Below are 27,720 nucleotides of genomic sequence, written 5' to 3' on the forward strand. Positions count from 1 at the left end.
CTCCTACGCGGTAACGGCGCCTAGTGACAAATGTATTTTAATTAAATTTATTTTTTATTGAATTTATATGCCGCCTTTCCTTACGAGATCCCAGGGCGGTTCACAGAATTTTAATTGAATTTATATACCGCCTTTCCTTGAGAGATCCCAGGGCGGTTCACAGAATTTTTATTAAATTTATATGCCGCCTTTAATTCTGTGAACTGCCCTGGGATCTCTTAATGAAAGGCGGATTCCAGCGAATAAATAAGAGCACAGGGTTGCAGCGCGATCCTATCCGTGTTTACTTTATTTGAGCCAAGAGAAAGCATTGGGTTGATCGGCCATCATTTCCTTAACATGGAAGGAAAGGGAACTTCACACACTATTCTCTCTGCTCTAGAATAGCATCTGATCTGGCAAGAGAGCACAGACAGATTCTATTTATACTGAGATATTGCCGAAGCCCCATTTTCTTCCCCAGAATATAGCTGGGCAGAAAAACACTACCCCAGCCGTAGGTTCTTGCTTTCCTCCGCAAGCAGTGCTAGAGAAGCCTTGGAATCCTTCCCATGGTTGCCTGCCATTATCTGGCAATGAATCGCCTGCGAATGTGTTTCGCTTTGGCTTGACTTTTGTATGTTGTAATTCTAGCTAGAACTATCTGGGAATGTAACAAACAAGGAGGCGTTGATGTCATTAGGTATTTGCTGCTATTGTATTTAGATCTCGCCAAATTACGCTGCTCCATCTTGACCTTAATGCAATAGGTGAATTCAGCACCCAGTACTTCTCAAAATAATCATCCAAAAGCTGTTACAAAGGGAAGTTTTCCTCTGTGCATAGCTTAATATTATCTTTATTTCTTCCTTAAATGTATAAACAATTACGAAAAATGTTTATTGAATTCAGCATTTTATCTAAACGTATTTGCAAATGAATTGGATTATTTCTGTTCATAAGATAGTTTTCAAGTTAATATTTTCTACACATAAACCATATTTTGACTACATATTTGACAGCCTCCTACTCTTGCCAGAAAATAATTTAATAATATTAATAGCTCATTTGCCTGCAGCACTTCTGTGGACACAATGCTTTCTGGTGTGCTTATAGAGTACTTGTCCCACCTGAATCTACGGATTTGCTACTGTAGTAAATCTGATGATACCTGTCAATCAAGTAAAATGAAATTGTATAGCCTTGAGGCCTGCTTGCTTTTGATTCATTGAACCAAGCAGCACATATTCCGATTTAGTTCCTGAATCCAGGTCACGGGCCTACCCTATTCATGCACAAAATATGTCCTTAAGACAGGATTTGTCTTAAGGTTTGTCAAAGGTATTTCCTTCTGCAGAGGAAATATTTAGAGTCACTAGGAGAGCCAAGATGGCTTTTTGGGGATTGTTGTGAGTGCTAAAATTAAAGGGATTTTTTTTCCTCAGAGAGCATTTCTTAAATTTTGAAAGGTGAAGGATTGGTTTTCTGTGGAGTGTGTCTGCTATGTGTGTGCACCCTAATTTTTTGATAACAATAGCAATACAGTCATACCCTATTCATGCACAAAATATGTCCTTAAGACAGGATTTGTCTTAAGGTTTGTCAAAGGTATTTCCTTCTGCAGAGGAAATATTTAGAGTCACTAGGAGAGCCAAGATGGCTTTTTGGGGATTGTTGTGAGTGCTAAAATTAAAGGGATTTTTTTTCCTCAGAGAGCATTTCTTAAATTTTGAAAGGTGAAGGATTGGTTTTCTGTGGAGTGTGTCTGCTATGTGTGTGCACCCTAATTTTTTGATAACAATAGCAATACAGTCATACCTCGGCTGCCGAACGCCTTGGGAGTCGAACGTTCCAGCTCCTGAGCGATTGAAAACTGGAAGTGAGTGTTCCAGTTTATGAACATTCTTTTGGAAGCTGAACGTCCGGCAGGGCTTCTGATTGGCTGCTGGAGCTTCCTGTAGCCAATCGGAAGCTGCACTTTGGAAGTCGAACGGACTTCCGGAACAGATTCTGTTCAACTTCTAAGATATGACTGCACCTAAACATCTTCAAGCTGAAAAGTAAACAGGAGCTTCTAAAGGTCATGTGGAATCTAGACCATTCACTTTTTGTTAGTAGACCAGAACTCCTAGCAGAATAATCAAGTTGTACCTGGAAAGACAAACCTGGTTAATGTCCTGATCTTGGACCACTGTTGCGATCATCATAATCCAGGTGCTGCTGCTGTTGCTGCTGGTAGGGGTGATCAGACATCATGAAGATTATTGCATTGCACTTTGAGTAGAGCTACCTTTGAAAACTTCTGAACATACTGCTAGTATAGAATACTGCTGATGGGGGCTTTCCCCCCAGAGCATGGGCTCTATTGTTACCTCCGCACTGACTCCTGGTTTGCTTTTCAAAATGTGGATTACCACCTTTAAACCCCTATAATCCTAACCTTTTTTTTTCATTTTGAGGGGCACCTTGACCCAAACAGTTTGGGCCCAGGGTATTTTAAGCACTGCCTGTCTGCAGAGATATGACAAGGGAGACATATCCCAACTACATAAGAAGTATAGTTGGTGGCACACGAGACAGGGCTTTTTCCTTCTTGTACTGACCCTGGCTCCTGCCAACCTAGCAGTCCAAAAGCACACAGTGCAAGTAGATAAATAGGTACCACTCCGGCGGGACGGTAAACGGCGTTTCCGTGCGCTGCTCTGGTTCGCCAGAAGCGGCTTAGTCATGCTGGCCACATGACCTGGAAGCTGTACGCCGGCTCCCTCGGCCAGTAAAGCAAGATGAGCTCAGCAACCCCAGAGTCCTCTGTGACTGGACTTAATGGTCAGGGGTCCCTTTACCTTTACCCTTTTTACTGACCCTGGCACTCCCTCCTCTGAAAGTGCTATTTAACCCCTTCTCTTTCATTTCGTCTGAGGCTAGTGAAGATTACTTTTTTAGACTGTATTTGAAGTAATCTGTATGGGTTTGGAGTTATTATCTGGCTTTTAAAATGCCTGCAGCTGCTCTTATGTTGATGCGTGGTTATTGTTGTTACTTTGCTATCAGGAGTGCAAGTTGCAAAAGTAAGTCTACGGCTCCCTTGACCAACTACATTCTTTCTGCGGCTCTCCTTTGGCACCAGGCACTCAGCTCCCAGGCAGGCATTGCACACAGAGATCACAAGGCAGGCCAGTGTGGCACCTGCTTGCCTGGTCTCCCTCACCAACTTCTGGCAACCAGCACCCCCTGGCCAGCTCGAGGCACCATTCACATGGGGAGCTTGTAGCCAGGGCTGCTGCAACAAACAGCAGTGCAAGCCTTTGGGAGGCAGAGACGTGAGAGGGCATCCGAGGAGGGAGGGAAGGAAAGAGGGATATAGGCCAATTTGGCTCGTGGCACCCCTAACTATCATTCAAGGAACCCCAGGGTGCCACGGCACACTGGTTGAAAACCACTGACCTAAACTATTGCGCTAGCAGAAGCCAGTGTAATAATTGCCACTAGTGGGGTGGGACTTTCTCCCATCTTTCCCTCCTGCACATCCTAACCTGTGCCTTCCCCAAATCTGGAGGGTCAGGGGAGAACAGCAGAATAGTGCAGTGGAGGAGAGGGAATATCATTCCACCAGGCAAGAAGAAATGTTTGCGCTGACAGAACGATCCCCTTAGTGCTATGTTGAATGTAACCAAAAATGTGCAGCACTCTTGAGCTTGAAGAAAGCATAGGATAAAATATTGGTAAGAATGTAATAAAATAAGTCAGGCATCATTATTTATTAACACAAGACAAAGGAGACACAATCAATGCGTTAATGGAACACTGTCCAGCCAGATGTTAAATTTTTAAAAAAAGTATATCTAAAACCTAATTTCAAATAAATAAAAAACTTTATACATAATTACAGTATTGTAATTTGAATCTGACAATGGTAAACTTACTGACGTCAACAAAAGGAAAATGCCTTCAGGGCTAAAGACAATGAACATTGGTTTTTGTTTTTTTTACAACCATATCTCCAGCACAGTAAAGCGCGGCCCATCATTCTTGACTACACAGTCAACTAAAATCAGAAAATCAGTGTAAAATGAACATGGTTGGAATAATAGGTACAGTTAGAAACATAATTAACAAGAGCAGAAATCGTCTGAAAGTAAGACATGAGACATTTTTGTCATTAAGTATTATGTTCATAGTAGTAAACCGACTCTCAAGATAACAGCTGTTCCAAACTGCTTCATAACCATGGAAACTGTTGAAAACACATTCTATTTAGGTTCATAATTGTCTGAGCTAATATGGAAATTCAACAAAAACTGGGCTGGCAACATTGGATTGCCCCATTGCATTCACTAAAAACCACCACCACCACCACATGGGTCAGGTATGGGGAACCCACAGCTGTCTGGATGATGTTGGGCCTACGACTAGAACATTGGCCCTGCAGGCTGTTGCTGAAAGGAGTTGAAGTCCAACAACCTCTGGAGTGCCACATCCCTGACATGGGCGGTTATGGGGGAGAACTAAGGGCAAACTAGCTCCAGATAGATCCCTTAGCAAAACCTATGGAGAACTGCGCCTTTATTGAATTCCATTTTATAAGCTGCTCTATCTCATGTACTGATGGAGAACATGGAATAACATACCCAAAACCACGCAGAGCAAATCAGTGCCACAGCTCAGATAAACATGACACTGATTCCACAGTCATTCCTTTGGAATCTCAGCCATTTTGTATAAGTAACCTGAAGGCAAACTATTATGCAGCACTGTGGAGGTCCCAGGCCTAAAAAGCAAAATTGAAATCCCAGGAGTCTTTTGAGAAGATAGCAATCTGTATTAAAATCACACACTAAGCATTTGTTTTCTTTCTGGTTTAACAATCAGATCAAGGGTGAGAGTTATACTGGTGGAGAGTCTGGTTAAGTTTCTTTCCTCCATAATTCAGAACACAGCTTAGTTCTTCCAGACTGGAAGTTCTAAAATGCCACTCTAGCAAGTTTATCTGTACTGAACACAAAATTTCTATTATGCTACATCTCGGAAGAATTGATAGTGTAAGGGGTGTGGAAAGGTATCACGCTACAGTTCCATTCAGTGGAAAGGCATTAAGACAGTGGTTTATTACGAAAATTGAGACCTCCTAAAAGCCAACATTGCAGTTAAAAATAAGGGCTGGAGTGCACAGGACATTTAGGCTGCAATCCTAAGCACATTTACAAGGGAGTAAGCCACAGTGGGACATATTTTCAAGTAAACATGCATAGGATTGCACCTATGTTAGATGCTGAAGCCCATCTGTACTGTGTGGTTCACATGCTGAATGATAGCAAGTGTGTGTTTCTTTTCCAAACCATTGCAAATGACATGCTAAAACTATTTCAGCGTAGAGGGCTTTGTATTTATGTAGCAGCACCACACTGTGGAAATACTGATAATGCAAAATATTAAAACTGTCTCTGCTATGAGCCAGTAGTTAATATTTCAGCAGTTTGAAGCAATGGACCTCCCCTTCTATCCTGTTTCTAGTTTTGCCATAATTCTGTGTTTTATGATACATCCCATCATCATTATGTGTGACCGTAGAAGATAAACCGTAAATATTTTGTTAATATATTTAAAAGCTTTCTGTCTAAATATCAATACATCAGGTCATAAAAAGAACTATTTGAAAAGTTTGCACAGAAAGTTTTTCAAGTATACATTTGGAATTTGTTTTAAGGGATAGTTGTGAGAGCTGCACTTAATATAGCTGTTGTAGTTGAGGATTTAATCCAAGTTTATATCTCTCTTAAAAATGTCTAAAAACATTAACTTTGTTACAGGGTGGGTAAACAGATATTATTAAAATATTCTAACTATTTACACACAGACCACAAATGGCCCAATAAGAGTTGTCACCATTTCTGGCATTTGCTTTCAGTGTTATTTTAACAAACAAACAGACAGAAGGGGAAGTGGGAAAGAATAGCATCAGGGCACAACCACAACAGTGAGGATCTAAATAAAAAGACTGAAATCTTGCTTTTCCCAGCTCACTGAAGACAGGGGACTGCAAACCATTCCCAGACAATGGATGTTCCAGCACATTTTAAGGCATCTCTTGTCATCAATTCTTTGAACGCTGGAAACTGATCAGTCACTTGGAATAGAATAATCACAACAACATATGGAGAGGTATTTCCCCACTATTTCAACAGAATTGCAACTGTCCCTGCTTTGAAGACATTCTGCCAAAGCTCCCGCTTTGCAGTAACAAGTCTCACCCAGAAAGCAGCGCGAGCCTCAAAATAACGGGCAGGGCTTTTTTCCAGTTTAAATGAAAGTCGCTCTGGCATTTGCACCTGTTACTATGCACAACCAAGGAAGGAAAAGAAGGAATCATGATTTGGACCATGAATTGAGTGGTTCTGATAAAACTGGTGACCTGCCTACACATCATTCATGACAAAGAGTATGCAGAGGCTATACAGGTTATCTTAAACATTCCAGAGTTGCAGAATTTTTCTTCTTGTTGTTTATAAAATGCTTTTAAAGCTTATGGAGGTCAGCCTCTTTGATAAACATGTGCCTTTAAAATATCAGTTTCTTCTACATGCTATGACATACTCTGGCCAGCAACTAAACAGTAAAAACTGAATGGATAACCTATCTGCATTGCTTGCATTAATTGCCAAACACACTTGATTTATTTTAAGGACTTTGGGTGGGGTTCACCTAAGGAGTCCAGTCAGTGGAAGCCCTGTCTGAGGGCTTCTACTTGCACACAACAGGACTCCCCCCTCCCCCGAAATTTGCCTGGGGGACGGGTATTGGGATACAGTGGGTGGCAGGAGGAGAGGAGGGATTGTTCCATCGTAAACTGCAGCACTAGTGCCGACAGGACATTCACCACAGCATGATGTTGAATTCCACCCAATACTGAAATCCTTAAAATGATGTCTACCTCTTATGTCATTATCTGAGCCGATTTTTCTAAATAAATGAATTATGCATATTATTATTTACATATTTAAAATATAGGCAAAATCCTTTTTTTTTTAAATTCATCTATACGAACAAGTAATTCTTCAGTTCAGTGGATTATTGGATTTGGTCATGGCACAATTTTAAGTAAGCAGTGTGATTCCCGTATTAACAGACTACAGAATTAAGCTAACTTACAAGTTGCAAAGCACACTGTTCGGGGGAGGGGGGGGAGAGGAATGAGCAGGACTCACATGACCTGGTTCTTGCAGATTGTTATCTTAACTAAATAAACCCTCCCCTCGTATAATCCTAAAACAGTATTAGAAAAAAATACAAATATATACAACAGATGAAAAAACTTTACACTACAGTAAAGGCCTTAGTAACTTGCTGTTTTCTCATGTTGGCCAACTTCCCATTGTCTGTAAAGCCAACATCCTGCAATCCACATGTTCTTCACTGGCTGCCATCTTCTGCCTTTTGGTAAGTCCATTGCTGCCAGCCCACGAGAGAGAAGACAGTAGGATAGCATGGTCCAGCTTCACAACGATAATCACTAATGGTTAACCAGGTTTTGTTTGTCTGTTTGCACATACTTCACTGGTCCTTGAATGCTTTGTAAACTGTACTATGCCCCACAGTCCCCCAATTACATATTGTATGCTACGTAGATGGGATCCAGCTGATCAGCCAAGAAGCTGTCACGGAGGTGCATGCGCTGCTTCTCTCCTCTGGAATTGATTGGAATCACCCCGGGATCGACCACGACCACAACTCCCACAATTAGATAATGTTCTTCCAAAACCACGTTGGTAACCAGAGGGACTAGATCGAGGGCCTCCTGCTCACAGCCACATAGCTCCACAACCACCACAAGTAAGTTGGTCCACGTGAATACGGCACTGGGAGAAAAGTTAAGAGATCCACAATTTATTATACACATTTACAGGAACAAAGTTTACAGGTCTATCGTAAGGCTTCCACCGTGTCAGGTTTTGCCAGTGAACATAAGGTTCCCTGGCCGTAAATTGTGCCACTGACAAATGCAGCTACACTTAAAAACATTGCACCTTTGGAATATGTTGCCCTTTATTTTCCAGCAACTAGATCTTGATACGCTTTTCTCTCTTAAAAGCCCTTTATGTGGCCCAAACTGTCACCAAATCTTTGGATACAAGTCTATGCATCCCCTGAAGACAACAATTTGAAGTAGATGGATGCTTCCTCATTTCATTTAGTGAACCTAATTTAAAATCCAAAGCTCACCAGAGGTAAAGGACCCCTGACAGTTAAGTCCAGTCGCGAATGACTCTAGGGTTGCGGTGCTCATCTCGCTTTACTGGCCAAGGGAGCTGACGTTTGTCTGCAGACAGTTTTTCCAAGTCATGTGGCCAGCATGACTAAACCGCTTCTGGCGAAACCAGAGCAACACATGGAAACACCGTTTACCTTCCCGCCAGAGCGGTACCTATTTATCTAGGTTGGCAGGAGCTGGGACTGAGCAACGGTTTGAAATGTGGGGATTCAAACCGCTGACCTTCCGATTGCAAGCTGTAGGCTCAGTGGTTTAGACCATAGCGCCACCCGCATCCCTACACCATGCATTACACAGGGCGGAAATGGACTCACAAGGTGCTTTAAGTGTTAAGTGTGAATGCAACTAACAGGAATCCGAAAATGTGTATAATACAAGTATTCCCCTTAGAGAGATGGGATTGACTGCCACTCTTTGACCAGTATATGTTCTGTAACATACTTGGGTCTGTTATTGTGTAACATGTGAAATGGACCTTGATGTTTTTCACATACCAGCACTGAAGAGAGAATGTCTGGAGTTGTTGTCCAAAGCTGAAAACTAATATTAGCCTCAACTTAATAGTGTCCCAATGTGTAGATGGAAAAGCCAAGAATCCAGATTGCTATGATCCTGCTGTTACAATTGGTGTTCTTGTGTTATTATACTTCCTTTACCTTAACAATACAGTAGTACCTCTGGTTGCTAACGGGATCCGTTCCGGAGGCCCGTTCGCAACATGAAAAGGCTGCATCCTGAAGCGCTGCGTCTGCGCACAAGTGTGACGCAATTCAGCGCTTCTGCGCATAGCGCAATTTTGTGTTTCTGTGCATGCGCACGCACTGAACCCGGAAGTAAGCCATTCCGTGACTTCTCGGTTTGGTGCGGGACGCAACCTGAAAAGACGTAACCCGCAGCGGACGTAACATGAGGTATGACTGTAATGCATTTTCATTTCAATGTTGTGTTGGGGGGGGGGACAGGACAGGACACAAGCTTCAGAGTGCCTTACCATTCAGCAATGCTCCTGTGTGTCCGAGAAACTGAGGTCTCTATGTCAATTGGATGATAGCGCAAGCCCCGTAGTTCAAGAGTTTCATCCAATGCCCCTACGATATACAGTGCATCATGGCGTTCTGGGGAGGAAAGAATAAATATTATATGTACAAAATACTTTAAAACGGAGTTACCGTAGTAAGTGATTGTGAGGATAGCAAAAATGCTTCAATAATTACATATGAGACAATGTGTACATTATAAAGTGAAATAATAATTAAAACACTTCACCTCTCCTCCCCCCCAAAAATTATAAATGAAAGAAATGAGGCAGTTCTGTTAAAAATAAGCAATAAAAGATTCACCCTCTGTTGTAAGAAATTAAGCAATAAAAGATTCACCCTCTGTTGTAAGAAATACTTAACTGACCAATCACATTGGTTCTGCACCAACAAAAGTCCTTCCCCCCTTACAATAATCCTGGCTACACCTATGGTGGTAGGGACCCTCAAGGCCTCTCTATCTGGCTTCTGGACTCCAGCCCACCCCCTGCGCTTCTCTGTACCCTCCTTGTGTTTTTTTGTCTAGCTGGAACGGGTCCTTAAACTGTCATAATGCCTCTTGGCTTGCTTGGATGTAGAAGGGTATGTGTATGCAGAAACCACTGACTTCTGCACAGCTGTAGCCTGCTGTACAAAAAGGTACGAGTCACATCCATTGCTCCACCCCCTTTGGGTCTCTGGCCTCCCCCACCAATCACACACAATGCCCAGAAAGTGGCCCTTGAGCTGAAAAGTGTTTTCCTCCCCAACCCCAACCCCTGCTATAATAATTCCCCCCTAAATACCAATAGCTAAGAAAGAAGCTGCAGAATATTTTCCTTTTAGATCACATTATTCCATGCTATTGGGCATGCTCTTGCAAGAAAAACAGACACATGTTCTGAAAAACACACACACAAATTCAGGGATAAGCTAGCTGCAAAATGCGCCCCTCGCCCCGGAAGTTATCTGCACACTGCAATCCAAAGTTTATGAACCTTCTCCCGAGGGGAAAAGGACTTTTTTGTCCTACCTCCACTGGCTGCTGTGAGCTCAGTTCGGCGTACAAATCCAAGGTACCCTGTTCGTGCCCAGAGTGTTTGGGCAGCGTCACCAAAGCTTAGGCGGGTGTTGAAATGATCTGCTTGGAGGGTTTCATTATCATAGATTGTGTAGTAACCACTGGCAGTGTGGGGGCTATTCACCCAGATCTGCAAAGTTGAGAAACATATAACTTGATACTTAAAGGAGATCAAACAAAGACATGTCTTGTAATAAAACAGGCTGAAGTGAAAGGAAAGAGCTGAAATACAAATGCATATTTGACCTGTGAAACCCTTTAAATTCAAGCTTGCCAACATGGATAGGTGTTCTTTGGAACGCAGTTTCATTCAGAATGGATGCAATTTTCTAAAACGTATTTACTTTGATTTGAGATTCAAAAGATGCCTACGTAAAAACTCAGCCAGCTGAACAAAACACATGCCTTTAACACTGCTATGCAAATTTTCAGCTTGCAAAAATGTGACATGATCAACTGAACATCCTTGTGAAACAAAAAGGAGCTGTTCAAGACTGAACTGGATCAAATACATACATAAAACAAAGGCAGAAAATACCTCTCCAAGGTGAGAATCCCCAACTGGTCCTTTGGTCTCAGGATTAACAATTATCACTTTGACCCCGGGCAGTATCTAAGAGAGATGGAAAGTGGGGTTGAAAATTGACTTCTGTATGTATTAGTGACTCAGGTTTTACAAATCTGTCTTCAACTTTTCAAGGTATGATGCAGCTCTGATGTCCACAAATATAATGTAAGCCATTAGAATAGGGCATTTTATAGCAAAGAAGAGGTATATTTCATTAGGATAACTATTGTTGCCCACCTGACACCAGCTGTCTACTCAGGTGAAAAACACACAGGGAGGAGCCCTATTCTAAATCTAATTCAGAAACATTACTTCAGCCGGTCTAATTCATATATTTAAAAAATCTTCCATATAAGCTACAATAAATGTAATGTGTCAAGTGGCCCCAAAAGGAGAACTTTCGGTCCCAAATATACAAAATCTGTGAAACAACCTTTTTGATAACACAGAGAGGAGCTTGTTTAGCAGTTCTCTATCACATGCAATTACCAGTAAAGCCTGAATTTGTTCCATTGTCCCCTTATTCTACAGGCATGCAAAAAAACATTTCTCAAGGACCCAGAGCTGTCTGGTTGCATGCCAAGACAACTCACAAACAGATGTGACATTACCTTGCCTGACTCTGAGAGCAGCAGGCTCTGTGGAGCACCTCTTTCAACCAACCGCACTCTGGAGAAAAAGAAGGAATTTTTTTTTTAAAGCAAGTGTTTATAGTTTAGAGCGGTAAGTAAATGATAAAAGTACCCTTCCAGTAAGGTTGCCACCTGTCCTGTATAATACAGGATTGTCCCATATTTCAATGTAAACTGCTAGGTCCTGTATTATACAGTTTCTCCTGTATGTACAGTTTGTCTGTCTGGACAGTCAAATTTGCAAATTCATGGGTGGGTGGGTGTGCATGCTTGTGTATGACAAATTCCAGAGAGGCGATCTTGTTAGGATGCAATAGATTGTAATGGATTGCTTTGAAGTCACTTCAGCACCAGATGGCGGGGGGTCCTCCCCTCCACCGCCCCACCCCACCCCACGCCGTCCTGTCCTGTATATTGTCAGAAGAAAGGTGGCAACCCTACCTTCCAGTATTCTGGACAACTTTTTAATGTAGCCAAGCATAAAGTGGAGTTCAACATTATGTTATTACAAATGCATATCAGCTTCCCAGACAGAACAATCCTTCCCTTGCCCTGTGTACTTTTCTGGGGGTTGCATGGAGGGCAGAAGAGCTGGGGGACCTCTGTCATGTAAGCAGAAGCTCTTGCACAGAACTTCTGATGACAGGGTTTGTAGCTGAATGCTGCCCAGAGCTTTCCTTCCAGTTCAGATTCAAGCCATGTCATCAGAGTGTGTGTATGTGTGTGTGTGAACGAATCAATCAATCACAGTCCAGCGCCCAAGACCTAAAGAGCAGCCACTTCTGAACAATAGCTTCTGACGCCTATGGAGCAAACGAGGGAGGGAAAGGCTGGTAAAACAGCATTAACAGGACTATTTTTAACCGGAACACTGCAGATTAGGGCAAATGCAAACGGCAGCCTGGTTAACAAGTCCCACAAAAGCTGCTAGCCTGCAAAACATTTAACTCTTATGAATAAAAAGCAGGCAAGTAAAAAACAGTGCAGGCTAGACTAGAAATACAGCCTGATGGCAGAGAGGACGTGAAGCATAGTCTGCCTCCTGTGTCATGGATCACCTCCACCTGTTCATGCCTGCTCTGGTGTGTTTCCACTATACAGCAAGGAAGGGAAAGTGGAAACACACTGGAGTTTGCAAAAGAAAAACTGAGCACTGTTTCTCCTTTGCCAGTTCGCTCAGCTTCTTTGCTGTTCACAGGGGAAGGGGCTTCCTTTCCCTCAAAGCCAACATGAAAGCCAAGCAAACTGGCTAAAGGAGGGACAGGCTGCTCTGTTCCTCTTTTGCCAGCCCACACACTCACCTGGAGGGAATTCCATGCACCTGCCTGTGTGGAATTCCTGGTCATCAAGACCAACCAGGGAAGTAGGTAAATAAAAAAACTGGCAGAGGAGATTCACTGTTTGATTTTTGTAATACTGTAACTGGTGTTTTTTTTTGGGGGGGAGGGTGAAGTTATTCAGATATGGGATGCTTAATACTATGAAGTTGGTAGAGACACTGGTGAATAATTGACTTTAGGCAAAGAATGAGAACAACTGTGTGTGTGTGTGTGTGTGTGTGTGTGTGTGTGTGTGTGTGTGGTTTCTTCTATGCAGCTTCTCGCCCTTCCTCTCCTTTACAGAGGCCTTGCACTCTCTCCAAACTGCTTACCATCACCTTATAGAAGGTAAACACCAGCTTGTTCAAATTCAGTGGCGTTTCAATAAATCTGAGAAATCTCTGTGCCCCTGCATCATCAATCTTGGTTACAGAATAACAACATAAACAAATACATAAATAGATAAATAAATAAATATAGTAGTAGTATAGTAGTAGTACCTGTCATGTCTTAAGGATTTCAGATCCACGTACACCGTGGTAGGATCAGGCCCTGAGGTTCCCTAAAACATTAACAGAGGTTATTTTTAAGTGTATTCCTACTCCTAATGAGACAAGTAATAATTAGAAGCTCTTCTGTGGATGAACAAATGCCTAAGGCTCAGAGTGCATGTATTGAGCAAGGAATAGTTTCTGCTGGAAACATAGGAATATATGGAAGACTTTCCACCACTTCTGACTAACATCACAATCCCCATTTTTCTCAGTCCACAGGACAGACAAACAACAGAGAGCAGCCCTTTCTCTTGTATAAATATGTGTGTGTGTGTCTGTGTGTGACACATATTGGCATGTAAGAAAAGATCACAAGGATTTTCATCTGTTACTGGTCACCCACCAATATTTATGTATTGTAAGCCGCCGAGAGTGGCTGGGGAAACCCAGCCAGATGGGCAGGGTATAAATAATAAAATTATTATTACAGTCATACCATGGTTCCCAAATAGAATCCATTCTGGAAGTCTGCTCAACTTCCGAAAACGTTCAAAAACGTTCAAAAAGGTGCGGCTTCCGATTGGCTGCAGGAGCTTCCTGTACTCAATCAGAAGCTGCAGAAACCGCGTAGGACAGGCATCCCCAAACTCGGCCCTCCAGCTGTTTGGGGACTACAATTCCCATCATCCCTGACCACTGGTCCTGTTAGCTAGGGATTATGGGAGTTGTAGTGCCAAAACAGCTGGAGGGCTGAGTTTGGGGGTGCCTGGCGTAGGATGTCCAGCTTCCAAAAAACGCTCACAAACTGGAACACTTACTTCCAGGCTTGCGGCGTTCAGGAGCCAAAATGTTCGAGTCACAAGGCATTTGAGAACCAAGATACGACTGTATTATTATTATTATTATTATTATTATTAACTGATAAAAACCTTTCTGAAGCTCCTTGGAGCAAATGTGATCTCTTGAATTGTTCAGCAGTGATGTAACTGTTCATGCTCACAGCAGGAAAAACAGCTCTTAGATAATAAAACACTATAAGGTGTCGAGAGGTCAATGAAAGTAGCGGTGTAAATCAGAACAAAGCATCCTTCAAAAGCTTCTAAGGCTGCATTTGCAGGTTGGGAATACATCGACTGTGCAGGGCCCCATGAAACCCAATAAGGAAACCAACAAGGCTTCAATGTTACCTGTAAACAGATAGCAACATTGACTCTTGACCCAAAAGTGGTGCTGACTGCACGAGGTGAGAGGCCAATGTCCTTGAAGAGCTTGGAGAAGGACTGAGTAAGGGCAACACGTGGACGCTCTTCTGCCACAACCACACAGGTCCGGACACCAGACAGGTTAATGCCTCTTGCCTGCCAATACACACAATGAAACTAGTTAGCTTCTAAAAGGCAAAACAAGGACAATGTTAGCCAGCCCTCCATTTAGCACCCCAGTTTTGTAGCCTGCAATGCATAATTAGGTTCTCTGTTATGCTATCACTGTCTCCTGATCACTAGGAAATCACTGGCACAGCTACATCTGTTTAATACTCCCAATCTACTCCTTTAGAAATGTAGGGACAAAATGTACTAGTGTTGCCCTTCCCATATAACCTGTAGTTTTTAGGCAGATATGGGAGTCCAGGGCACACTCGGCATTTTATGGCAGAAGAGAAAACACCTCGAAGGATCAAAAGATATGAACTGTATTCAAAGAGTCAGATCAGTTTGTACCATCAGGGTTGCTGGGTAATCATTAAAACAATATGCATTTTGTGCAAATGGCAAGATATCCATCTGGTCACACTAACATAGCAAAAAGAAAAAAGTTCTAACAATGGGGCCCAATGACTCACCGTTCCCAACTCACCATTGACAAAAATCCAGTTGACACCAAAGAGTGCAGGTCAAGCCTGAATACTGGCCTCATTTTTACAGAACACACCAAGTAATGCTAAGAAGCAAATCATTGGCTGCTGAGTTTTTCTGATCCCACTGCAGCAGAAATCTTACTAGTTTTGTTTAATGAACCAACTGGCTATAGCAGGTAATAATCTTGCACCAGATGACTGAACTAGCAGCATCTGTTACTTTTAGATGCATAATCTACCATGCGGTTCCATTTTACTCTCAGATTCAAGAGCAGTGCTTCTGCCTTCTGAGATGCTGTGTTTAACATTCCCATGCCACTATCTTTTCTGAGTTAGATACTGTACTCTATTTATTTAAAATACTTATCAACTGCACTTTTCCGCAGATTTAAACTAAACTGGCAGTACACCGGGAACACAAATGAATAGCAGAGCTCTTGTGCAGTTTCTCCATTCATTTCAATGGTGCTTATGCAGAATAATTTCTCATTTGATTGTGCTCGATGTTTCTAAACTGAATTTCAAAGATGGCTACACCAGATAGCCAGAGAAACCGTAAGAAAAAAAAAAGCTCCTTACAAAAGGAAGAGAGATCAAAATTTTCAATTGTGACAGTCTGAAAACCAGAATGTATTTTTTAAAATGGAAACAAATTCCCACCAATACCTACTGTAACGGGCTCCAGCTTCTTACCTTTAAAACATCAACCTGATTCCCAAGCCCCTTTGTACACATGTCCATGACCGAGTAGGAACAGAAAGTGTCCCGTATTTTATATTGGCTTACAGTGGAGAGCCACAGAAAAAGGTTGGATTCCAGCTCCATAGGAGGAATTAAGATGGACTGGTGACCAGAATACACACTGCCAAGGAAGATCACAGACAAGAGAATATATATCAGTTTTTGGAAGTGGATGGAGTCCATTCACTTGGCACTGCCTAACCTGTTCTCCTGGTGGCGACTTCGGTGCTCACATGCAAACCACCCCCCCCACAGCCCCCACTGGTATCTCAATCCAAGCAAATTCCAGGCTTATTGGCATACAGCAGCTGCTGAGACAGATCATTCTTAGCTGGGAGTTGCTGTGATTGTTCAGACCATTAACCATAGAAGCATCAGTGGCTCTTATACAGCATTTATTTATAAGATATATTTATATAATTTTTTTACCTTGCTACATAGCTCCACACAGGCCCTTGGCCATGTTGTATCTGATCTCAGTATTACCTAGGGGTTTCTGGGGCTCAGCTGTTTGCACTGCTGCAGGGGACAGGGCATTGCAGGTTCATGGATCATGAATGTTTGGGGTAAGTGAGTCACCAAATGTAGGTCTCAGGCTTAGAATAGCTCGTGAACAACTAAAATGAAATTTTTTGTGTGTATCCGGAAGGCTACATTAAAATTATTTGTACTAGATAAACTAAGAACATCATCTCCTTGCAGACATATAATCCCCAAGGGGAAAGTGTCAACACAAAAGATATAAGGGGGGGGGAGAGATTTTGACTCTGTACAGTTTCGATGTAAGGAAAAGCCTCTGTCAATCTTAATAGCCCAAAGAAAAATGTTAAGACATCTAGTAGTGGATGAAATTTGCTTGCTGTTTAGGAGGCAGTGCACTCGTACCCCTGACTCATGTGAAGTGGATACACTTCAGAGAAATCCCCAGATGTTCCAATCAGACCCTTTGAACAGGCAAAGACCAGTGTTCCTGTTTACACCAGCCAAGGACCTACCCCCTACAAGTCTATCCGTTCTTCTAACTGCATCCTGGTTCCTACCTGCAAAGGCACCAAAGTGCAAAGCCAAGCCCACAATAGGGATCTAAACAGATGGCAATCTGACGTGAGGAGTATAGTTCACACTGGAGTTTTATGGCTCTGCATTGGGCGCTGACTGCTGCATGGGACATCTGGAAAAAGGGAGAGAGAGAGAGGTTATTGAATCCAAGTGGCACAATAGCAAGAACCTGATAAATACAACCTTACATGTACGCCCATGAGAAACCACAACATGAGGTTAAGTGATGCTGATTATTTAAAGCATTAGTTTAACTATTTCACTAAATCAGGAAAGCAAGCCCAGAATCATTCCTTAGCACAGATTTGTGCTGCTTTCTTCACAGCAGCATCAAGAGCTCCTTGCTTCCATCATAGACACCCTCAAAGTCTCTTGTTAAGAAAGGCAGGAAGGGATTACTGTCCTCACGGTATAAACAAGTGCACCCGGGGGGGGGGGGGCGGGCGATGGAGCTCAGGAAGTCAAAGGACTTTTGCCCAGCCTTGCACAGGCAGGCAGTGGGCGAGCAAGAAATCAAAGTCTTTAATATGCTCTCCTAATTCTCAGACTACTGAGATGCTGCTGGCTCTCCCACAGCACAGGATGTCAAATGCTTAGCAAAGGCTAATGGTGACCATCTCACTGCCCAGTGTGTCACAGAAATAGTCCATGGCATCAGACAGGGCCACTCTAACATCAACACTGCTCAGTTCTCCAATGCTGCAATGTGGTTTGGTTTTGTCCCTGCTGAGCCAGGGATCAGGCAGTGGTAAACCGCTGGCAAGCCTGGCACAAAAGGAGACCTAATCTGTGCATGCATGCCACAAACTCCTGCGTGGTCTAAGCTCTTTCTAGTTTCATTTAAACCATTGGAACATCAGGAACATCGCTCAAATTATTGACTGAGGTATGGTGCTAAGGAACATGCCAGTCCAATGTATTCATAATCTTGCAGCAAAAGATGTGAAAGCCCCTAAGGTACATCTAGGGCTCAGGCTATAGAACAGGAGCCCAAACACAAAACTGACTAGTGAGACACTACTGTACCTTCACTCCTGTAAGCATCCCTGTTGTGGAAACACTGAAATCCAGGTATGCCAACATTTCTGGAGTTGGAGGTTTATAGACCTGAGGTAGCCGCTTCCTGGGCAAATCATCTGGAGCGGATAAAAAAATGAAAGTGATTAATTTTGTATGTGGTCTTTAAAAATGAGCTTCTTTGGGGAATAAAGCAAGCAGGAGATGCTGGAACGCAATGGAACTACCTTTGGCAACACACTTACAAGGTAGTCTCTTTGTTTTCCAAATAAATTACAACCGGGACCTGTTTACATATTTTCTGAAAACAGTCTGCCTAAGAAAAGGAAAGGAGAACACCCACATCATATAAGAAGCCAATCGGCTCAACTTTTAAGATGACCTGTGAGGACACACACATACACATCACCAGGGTGGTGCAGAAGTATCTGATTACTCTGAAGTTAATCTGATTCCATCAATCAGCCTACCCGTTTTAAGTAAACAGACTGTCATGCAGTACTTCACAAGGAATATGGGCTACAAGCAGCCGACAAATGATTTTCTATCATTTGAGAACCTAGCTAAGGCGTGAAATCAGATTTGGACTTGTATTTTGAAGGTGGCAGTAAGCAACTGGAAACTTTAAATGGCTTCTGTTCTCTGTGAATGCTCAACAATTGTGGTATTGGTGAGAAATCCCTCTCCTCTATGAATATGGCTAGCAAGTAACTAGAACAGCTAGACAGACCAGTAGCTCTCTTACCTGTATCAATGATGGTTGGCCAGGTTTTCACATCAACAGCAGATGCCGCCTCTCTGGATCTCAGCAGCCTCATCAAGGTCTGACTTGTGAGGATACAGGCAGCTTTGCTAACCTAAAACACATTGAACAAGTGACTGCTGTTAGTAAGCAAACAAAGAATTAGCAAACCTGATTAGTGACCTGAGATTTAGAGCTTGCAAACTAAGGAACTTGGTTGTATCTGAAACCACCACATATTGATATACTGTTTCTTTGAGTGTTCAAAGTGCTTTACACAGTGTGTCATGCAAACCAGGCCAGGGCAAGCCAAGCGTTACTTAAGTGAGACTGTGTTAGCATGCAGGCTCTGGAGAGGAGCTTACAGCTGCTGTGCTCCTCCCTGGCACTTTTAGCTGCCGTGCCACACCAAACTAAGCCAACTTTTGGCTTGGCATATTGTCCAAACCAGGACATGTGCTTAAGCTCTCTCCTCACTAACCAAGAGCTGTAACCACGAGTCCCAATTGGGACAACAGGCTGAGCTGAGCATGGCACAGCAGCGGAAAGGACTGCAGAGGAGCAGGGCAGTCTCACTAAGCTAATATTTGGCTTAGTGTGTTGTGTGAATGAGGCCATTATCCCAGTATTCCTTAGCGGAAGCCTGCACAGCATCTCATTATTATTAGCGCCCTATTAAAGGTGATTTGGGGGGGGGGCAATGCTGAGAGACAGAGGTTTGCCTAACACTACCCAGTGAGTCTGTGGCTGAACTGAGGTTTGAATCTGGAACTCACCAGCCTACAGGTCACATTTTGAGTTTCATGTCCAGTATCTTAAGTTTCATGGACTTAAATGTTTCATGTTTTTCTTGTCCAGCTTCGACTTTACCCTGAGAAGCACCCAGCCCTTGTGCTACTTTGTATTTTACAAGATTCGGCAACCACAGAAGTACTATTGTACTAGCATGAAACAGAATACCACATTCTAGTGCAACAGAATACATTAGAATGCAATGATGTTCTTGTTTAGCTTAAGTCTGAAGGACAAGAGCAAGGTGAATGCACAATATGACCTGGAACATAAAAGGGCAACTAGCTGGCAAGATGCAAACTGTCCCCACTCATTTAATGTTTTGTGAATTATCAGGCAGAAACAAGGTATTCCCACCGCATTTCACTGGTAACAGCACAACAAACATAGAAAATAATTTCCCACGGGTTTAACAAAACTCTCTACCAGCTAACGTTCAAGAAACAGCTACTTTATTACTCTGAGATAAAAGGCCAACAGCTGATTTGGATGTAAACGGCTTTCAAGCTTTTTGCTACTCACATCTACAATCATCCGCACGGTGGGCAAAGTGGCAGTGAGATTCTGAGCGTGTGGAGGCCGGACAGTCACAGGGATGCAACCAGCATACAAGCAGCCATAAAATGCTGCAATGAGCTCGATGCCTGCAAGAACACAGGAAGATATAGCAGAGAAGTAGCTCAACATCCTCCACCTGATGGCCATCTTTTTCTGCTGCAAACACCTTAAAGACCGGCAGGGACTGGCAGGATGCTGACAAACACGAAGCAGGGGAAGTGGTGTTGGAGTCTGACTCAGGAGAATGCAGGCAGTGGTTTGTAGGTGCCTATACCAGCCAGGAGGCAAGAATCAGAGGCAAGGGGAAGCTTCAGAGTTGAGGAGGAAGAGGCAGGCAAGGCAAGTGAAGGACCAGGTGCTTCCCCACCCTCTCCTACACTACTGTCTCTGAGAACCAGGATAGAATTCAAGCAGGAAGAGCAGAGGAGGTTTCCATGCAGGTGTAGTCTCTCGCTACATGAGTGCAGCCCATTTTGGGAAGGTACATAAACTGGTGCAAGGGGAGTGAATCCCACTTGCTGCAACTGCTCCATAGAGCGTGGACTTTGGGAGTAGCTGTGTTATCTTTGACGATAAAGAGTGAACTCTCTGCCATGCGCATTCCTTTGGCTGGAAGCGCCCTTGAAAAAGAGTCACCGCTCTGGAGGGCAAAACACTCCTCACCCACAGCTTAAGCTGGAAATGCAAGCCACGCAGGCGAACTGGTGGCAGCAGACAGGATAAGGCAAGAGAGAAATTTTAAGAGGAGGAAAAGAAGTTGCCATGAAGACCCATTCCTAATTGACACTAGGAATGCAGTAAAAACTTGTTGAGTGAATCACTACACAAAATAATCTGGCAAAGCAAGGGAGAACAAAATGTAGCAGATCTAGACTGGGATCACCAATATGATTATTTGTCACAGTGAAAAGCAGTATTAAGCCACAATGGGGGGGAAAGGCTTGGATTCTCACTACAAGATTCTGCCTATCGGAGCTAAGCAACCCAGAAACCCTGGAAAACTTTGCTGATTGGGGTGTGTGGACATTCAGAAGCCAGAAAGGGGTGCAAGTGGGAAAATGAAACAGAGGATTGAGAATCATTAAAATGCCCATTGTCCAAACTACCACTGAACTTCCCTAGTGTATAAAACATCATCTCCTGGGCCTAAACTTGTTGAGAAATGAAAACAGAACATTATTTGACCTGAGTTGAAGTGCAAACAAAAAGATCCCCTCGATCATTCTTCTCATCTTTCTCTTTTTTTTAATTTAAAAATATTTTTTTATTACAGATTTTCTGTTTACAAAAGCATGTGCATCCTCTCTTTCTTCAGGTTGTGTTTTCTACAGGTCAAGTTACATTTGTTGCACTCTTCTCATCACTTGAAGAAGAGTTCCTGTTACAATTCACATGATCTTCCCCAAATTTGAATTTGCTATACCAGACACCTCAGTTTTGCACATCATAATGCACTCCTTACATTCCAGGGCACAGCAAAGCTTTGCCGTTTTAAGGGGTAACAGGATGTACTGAATTCTGTGAAACTCCCCACCAACAACCCCAGGCATTGCTTACCAGGAGGATAGAGCAGCACCACGTTATCACCGGCATTGAGGTGTCCCTTTTCATACAGAATCGATGCGATTCGCTCAGCTCGCTTGTGCAGCTGCAGGCAGGTGGCTGTACAGACAGGGGCCCCCTGGAAGAGACAGAAAGAAACATCCTCTAAACAAATGCATGGTGCTTGAAGAGAGTGCTTTGGAAACATATCTGAACAAATACAGGCTGGTCTCTGGAGGACCACTTGATCACTTTCTCAATTCACTTAAACTGCAATGTGCAAAGAGTCTTAGGGGGATGATGCTTTTATTAACACAGCCCCATGACTGGGCAAATGATGACTATTCCACACTCCGAGGATGCATGGAAACCTCCTGGTTTCTATCTCCGATTATCATGATTTAAACTTATCATGAACCCATCCTCTTCCATTATGTGACTAACCGTCTGAGCCCAGCAAATGCATTGACCTCAGCTGACAATGCACACAACCCTTAAGCTTGAACACATACCCCAAAACGTGGAAGAAACACGTATCAGCTGTGCCCCTATTCTACAGGGAGTACAAGGCACATAAAAGTTTGCTAAATGCATTATTCATACGTTACCAACCCCCATCCCTACCTTTGCATTGAGCAGGAGGAAAAGCATGTGCTCGGGCGTTGCTTGCGCTCTCCACTGGAGCACCTCAGACAGGAATTGATGCTGCAAGGAAAAGAAACTGTTAAGCTGCAAAGGCAACCTAAAGATGTGGCAGGGCACTGGTGCAAAGAGGGAGATGGTCCTCCGTAGATCAGCCCAGGCTTCTTTGATATATGACACCCACTGGATGGGAGTGGAGAGGCAGAACAATGCTGTTTTAGGTGTGTGGTGGGAGATCCCAGAGGGGCGACCTAAGCACAGGCTGTGGGGCCAGGCTAGGTGGGACTGACTACCTGGGGTCAACATTGAACAGACATCTGCAAAGTATCCAGAGGAAACACAGCCAGAAGAGACTCTGATTTAAGCAGCTTAAGGAAGCCACAGGGAACTGGGGCAATGTGTGGTTACCTTCTTTGTTTAATAGCTCTGCAGTGTGGCGAGAGCATGGAGTTTGGAAAAAAAGTGTCACGTGTCAAAGCTGTTATGATCGTAACTAGAGATGGGAAGGCCTGGAAAAAACCTGGAAAAATTGGGGGGGGAACCAGGTTTCCTCCAGTTTTTTTTCCCAAAAGCTGTTTTTTTCCATTTGGAAAAAAAAATCTGGTTCCCCCCCCCCATTTTTTCCAGGCCTTTCCATCTCTAATCCTAACCCTCTTCCCAAAATTATGTAAAACTCTGTATAGCTCAGTTGGTTAGTGTGTGGTGCTGGTAATGCCAATTATGCAGGTTCGATCCCCATATGGGACAGCTGCACATTCCTGCATTGCAGCGGGTTGGACTAGAGGATCCTCAGGGTTTTTTTTTCCAACTCTGCAATTCTAGGATTCTAGGATTCTCTCCCCCCTCTCAATGATAGAGCACACTCTGCTGGAGGATACAACCCCTACTTAGACTAGGCCTGTAGCCACCTGGCTAGGCAAACCAGCAATTACATCTGAGCAAACCAGAGTGATAAATGGCTCTCCTGACTCTTTAAGATTTAATGGGCAGGAGAAAAGCATGTGCATACAAATCATCGCCGTGATGCCGTTTTCCACTTTGGCCGCTAGCCTGCAAAGGCTTTTGTACTACTTTTTTGACAAGAAAGCAGCTGCGCATAGGATCGCCCGGTTCCAATCCAGGTAGCAAGTCTGGATAGCATGCAACAGAAGCTCACCTTTCTCACCAAATCATTCTCTTCTATCTGTCCAAGGTCTCTCCCAGAGGCCTGTGCAATGCGCTTCCCTGCAACCAGGTTCCCCACCATCACAGAGGCGGGGCCGACACCTGTTGGCAGCAGCAAACACTTGGTAAGAGACAAAAATCACACAGTTGTGTACAAAAGCAGTATGGGAGGAAGGGAACTAAATTAGGCACCACCCTGGTAAGAGGATTCGAAAGAATAAGGCACGAGACTGAGCCTTATAGGGGAGGAAACCACAGCAGATACGTTTTTTAAAAAACCTAAAACAATGCAAAATAGACACTCAGGACAAAGACCCATTTATGCTTCTGGGAAAGCCTGTCCAAAACAAAAATATCTTCAATTTCTTCTAGAAAGTGCAGATAATGAGTGCCTGTTGTACTCAACAGGAACACTACTGCACAGAAAATATGCAGCCACACTGAAAGCCATGCTCCAGGTTACTGCAGAGCAGGTTTCTGAGATCTTTTAATTACTTCATGAAAAATAAATTGTTTTCATTTCAGAGTATTCATTATAGAGATTTTTTTTTTGGTGGGTGGGGGGCACTACCCCATCCCTGTGTTCTGTCCCAAATAAAGTTCCATCCGTTAATTTTCTTGAAAAGAAGTTATAAGGCCTTCCTTTTCTCATGAACAATATCAGTGAAGGCATTTCAACCAAGAATAAGCTTCCAGTCCAAACTGGACTGCAGTCCTAACCTAAACACACCTTCCTAAATATGTCCCATTGAACTCAACGAGGCTTACTTCTGAATAAACATTTATAGGACTGTGTTGCTAGTGTGGATTTTTTTAAAAAAAGAATGTCATGTTTTCTCACACAATTACCTGGTTGTTTTTGCCTGGGTTTTGGCAGATTAGTCACACATGTGTGTGGGCACATGAGAATGTTACACGGGTGCAGTGACCCCTCCAGGAAGTGTTGTTTGGTCTGAGATATATGGATCCCTCCCAGAGGAGTTTTTGGCAAAGTATTGGCTGGAACAAGAGCGAGGCAATATACTCCCACTTGGTGAATGCTGTCGATCGCCTAGGAATAAGAAAGCAAGAGGATGACTTTCCAGCGCAGCTTAATTGTGAATCGCTTCAATTCATTACCTTGGCAGCTCTAGAAGAGATGCTGGCAAACCCATCACTGAAAGCTACAATGTAAATATATCACAAGCTTAATGGTCACTGCTACTTTGCAAGTAAGATATTGGGCTAAGAAACAACGGTCAGTTATCAGGCAGTTAGAAATCAAGGCAGGCCACATTCTCACAGGAAGCTTTCTGCACTCCTAATTTACAATGAAAACATATTAAACAGTAAAGCTTTTTTGGGGGGGGAGTGGGGTATAAGGTGTGGGGTTGAAGAAATAGGCCTACATTATGTTTTCCCCTTTACAGGTGGGATAGGGGAGGGATTGCTAACCTTGTGTGCATGGACACTCAGTGATCTTCAGCTCCTGGGTGCATTGAAAACATTTCTCCCTTTCAATAAAAACACACACCTTCACGTTGTATTGCCCTTATTTTGAAACGATTACTTTTAAAAATGACTTTAGGGGATACCTTATGCAAATATGTTAATAACAGTAAGAGAAACAAGATATGTGTGTGGCTTTGGGTTTGTTTCTTGCATCGCTCCTTGTTTTTGAATCCCACACACTTTTGCCATAATTCAAAATAAAAATAAACAAAGAAATGCACTCCTATATTGTATACATTTACTTGGTATTGAGCTTTTTTTTGGACAATGAGATCCACTTCTGAATAAATATACACAGATCCACTTCTGAATAAATATACACAACTGCTTTTTAAAAAATACTGAAAGCTGGATTTAACAGCTGTTACTCATGGGCTCCCTTTGGTTGGCCTTATGAAATTTTAACCATTTACAATAAAATGCTTTGCCTAAGAGGTACCCTACATTTTAATATTATACCCGTTTCTGTTTCTATATGTAATAGGTGTGACATAGGCAATTATCATCATCATCATCAATTCCATGTGTGCACCCAAGAACATGTGAATCACTTTTTGCTGAGTGATGCTGAATTTATTTTGCTTCTTGCCACCTTAGAAGAGGCTGCTTTGTGTAAAAATAAACATGTAGTGGTACTTAAGAATACAGAAGTTGGCCATCTCTACCAATTGCATTCCACTTTGTTGATCTAGAAACTCCAACCACAGACTCCTCGGTGTGTCTGGCAAAGCATGGGCCACTACTAGCTGCTTCTGTTCCTATGGGATGCCAGTCCATCAAGAGAGAGGGACCAATTTAGCTCAGGGACATTCTAACCTGCAGCACACGGCTCATCCACTGGAAACTGTCCTCTTCTGAAGCATCTGGCCGTTGTTCAGCCACCACCACAATCCTCTCATCGTAGAACACAGTCACAGAGAATACCGCAATCCTAAAAAGGAACAGAAGATGTGCTGTAGCATGCATTCTTTGCTGGTGTAACCATGTCTGTAAAATGAAACAGCAGAGTCTGTGATATCTGAACACGGTAGGCTGAAAGATATCACAGAGCCTGGCCACAAAGCGCCCCACCCCCTTTTAGGGCAACCAGAAATTCCATCCTACAGTCACACACACTTTACAGCTCCCCGTCCTCCTCACTATTCCCTCCACTGTGCAATGACCCAAATCTGGAACATCTGCAAAATTTATGGCAGAAAGTGTTTATAACAAGCGCATGACAGCCTACAATACTGATTACCATGGAATGCGGGCAAAGATGATAATTAAACAAAATTCAAGGCGATTTCAGACATCTCACTGGCCAGTGGGTATCATCCATGCTGGAATAATTTATACTGACAATACTGGCAGGGTGGGATTGGGGGGTAGGGGTAGGGTAGCAGTCAACTTCCAAGTCTCTTCTGTATGAACAGTTTATTACTGCTCAATAGACCTAACAAGCAAAGGTGAACAGTGGTAGGTTTTAAGAAAGGAGTGGTGAGGAGAAGGCAAAGTGAAATTAAACAGTGCAATTAGGAGGAGGATAAATGATGGTCCAGAAAAAAGAAATGGATTAAGGAGGAAAAAGGGGCTGCTTCATACATTGCATGTTTAAGTGTACATCTAAAAGGGACTGAGATAAACAGATGTTTGAAAACACAAGCACCCTACAGTTACATTCATTACTGAGAACCAGGATGTGTGTTGCCGCTACCTATCAGTGATCACTTTGGCTTTTCCCCACCATGTAGTATGCTCAACGGTCCTTAGCGTAGGAAAAGTAACTGGGTTGGCAGAGGTGGTATAAGTTGGCAAAGGATATAAGCAGCATCATGGCAAAAAGGCATGAAACAAGAGGAAAGGAACAATGGGAAGCAAATGCAAATATCTCAAGGACTTTCACCATGTTTTGTGTCACCATCCTCTGCCCTCATAAAACAAAATCCATACTGCATAACAAGGGAGTGTCAACTTTCGTAGCAAAAAAGTTCTGCATTTGTGTGTGTCTCTAATTACATGCCACTGGATAATGAATTTTAGAAGAAAAATGGTGATCATTCCTTGTGAGAGGGATCCATTAGACACCATCGACAGACATGCCTGTATAATATGCAACTTTTTAGCACCATCAGATAATTAAACAGGTGCCATCTCCCCTACCTTTAAAATGGAAAAGTCTGCTGCTATTAAAAGATTGCCCTGAGATTTCCTGGATTTGAAGGCATAGGGGGAGGGAACAACAACACTTGACGTTCTCCTGTAATTTTGGAACCATGTTCAAAAGAACACTAGTAAACAACACCCATAATTCCCCAGTTTGTTATTTTTTTATGGAGATGCAGACTTGCCTTCCTCTGTAAACCGTCTTTATAGATTCAACAGCCAGTCCAGTGGCCACAATGTCATCAGCATTATGTCTGCGTCCACTAACAATGAGCATCCCATCTATTTTTCCAACGACGAATACCAAGCTGCCCTGTATGGTGGAGAGCGGGGGGGGGGGAAAGGCATCAGCAAACACAATCCTTCTCCCCATGATCACCAACTGCTTCCCCTTCTGCTATTTTGTTAATTCTTTTCTTTCATGTATTTAAACCACCAGGTAACATACATGCATCTTACAAGAGACCACAAAAGAAAATTATGACCATTTAAATCAGACCTTTTATTATGGAAAAGACCACAGAAAACCACCCAACCTGAAGTCTAAACTTAGGTTTCCATCTCAACCTGTTAATTAGTGACTGAAAAACAACAACTGTAAAATATGAGAAGAT

The 27,720-nt window shown here is 42.9% G+C and overlaps 1 protein-coding gene across 3 annotated transcripts in view; it reads right to left on the reverse strand.

Moving 5' to 3' along the window:
* Nucleotides 1-3,717: 3,717 nt before the first annotated feature.
* The window catches only part of DIP2B (disco interacting protein 2 homolog B), a 175,324-nt gene continuing 151,321 nt past the window's right edge, over nt 3,718-27,720 (reverse strand). For all 3 annotated transcript variants that reach the window (XM_035103799.2, XM_035103797.2, XM_035103798.2), the window contains 18 exons: nt 27,292-27,419; nt 25,778-25,892; nt 24,320-24,521; nt 23,463-23,572; nt 22,289-22,369; nt 21,680-21,803; nt 20,087-20,208; nt 18,776-18,887; nt 18,040-18,149; nt 16,995-17,125; nt 15,907-16,075; nt 14,543-14,713; nt 13,362-13,423; nt 11,522-11,579; nt 10,881-10,955; nt 10,295-10,472; nt 9,237-9,360; nt 3,718-7,832 (listed from right to left, as the gene is read on the reverse strand). In XM_035103799.2, coding sequence (XP_034959690.2) covers nt 7,580-7,832; nt 9,237-9,360; nt 10,295-10,472; nt 10,881-10,955; nt 11,522-11,579; nt 13,362-13,423; nt 14,543-14,713; nt 15,907-16,075; nt 16,995-17,125; nt 18,040-18,149; nt 18,776-18,887; nt 20,087-20,208; nt 21,680-21,803; nt 22,289-22,369; nt 23,463-23,572; nt 24,320-24,521; nt 25,778-25,892; nt 27,292-27,419 — 2,325 coding nt within the window. In that variant the 3' untranslated portion in view covers nt 3,718-7,579. The remainder of the gene's footprint in view (nt 7,833-9,236; nt 9,361-10,294; nt 10,473-10,880; nt 10,956-11,521; nt 11,580-13,361; nt 13,424-14,542; nt 14,714-15,906; nt 16,076-16,994; nt 17,126-18,039; nt 18,150-18,775; nt 18,888-20,086; nt 20,209-21,679; nt 21,804-22,288; nt 22,370-23,462; nt 23,573-24,319; nt 24,522-25,777; nt 25,893-27,291; nt 27,420-27,720) is intronic.

The sequence above is a fragment of the Zootoca vivipara genome, chromosome 2, assembly GCF_963506605.1.
Source record: "Zootoca vivipara chromosome 2, rZooViv1.1, whole genome shotgun sequence".
Classification (NCBI taxonomy): Eukaryota; Metazoa; Chordata; class Lepidosauria; order Squamata; family Lacertidae; genus Zootoca; species Zootoca vivipara.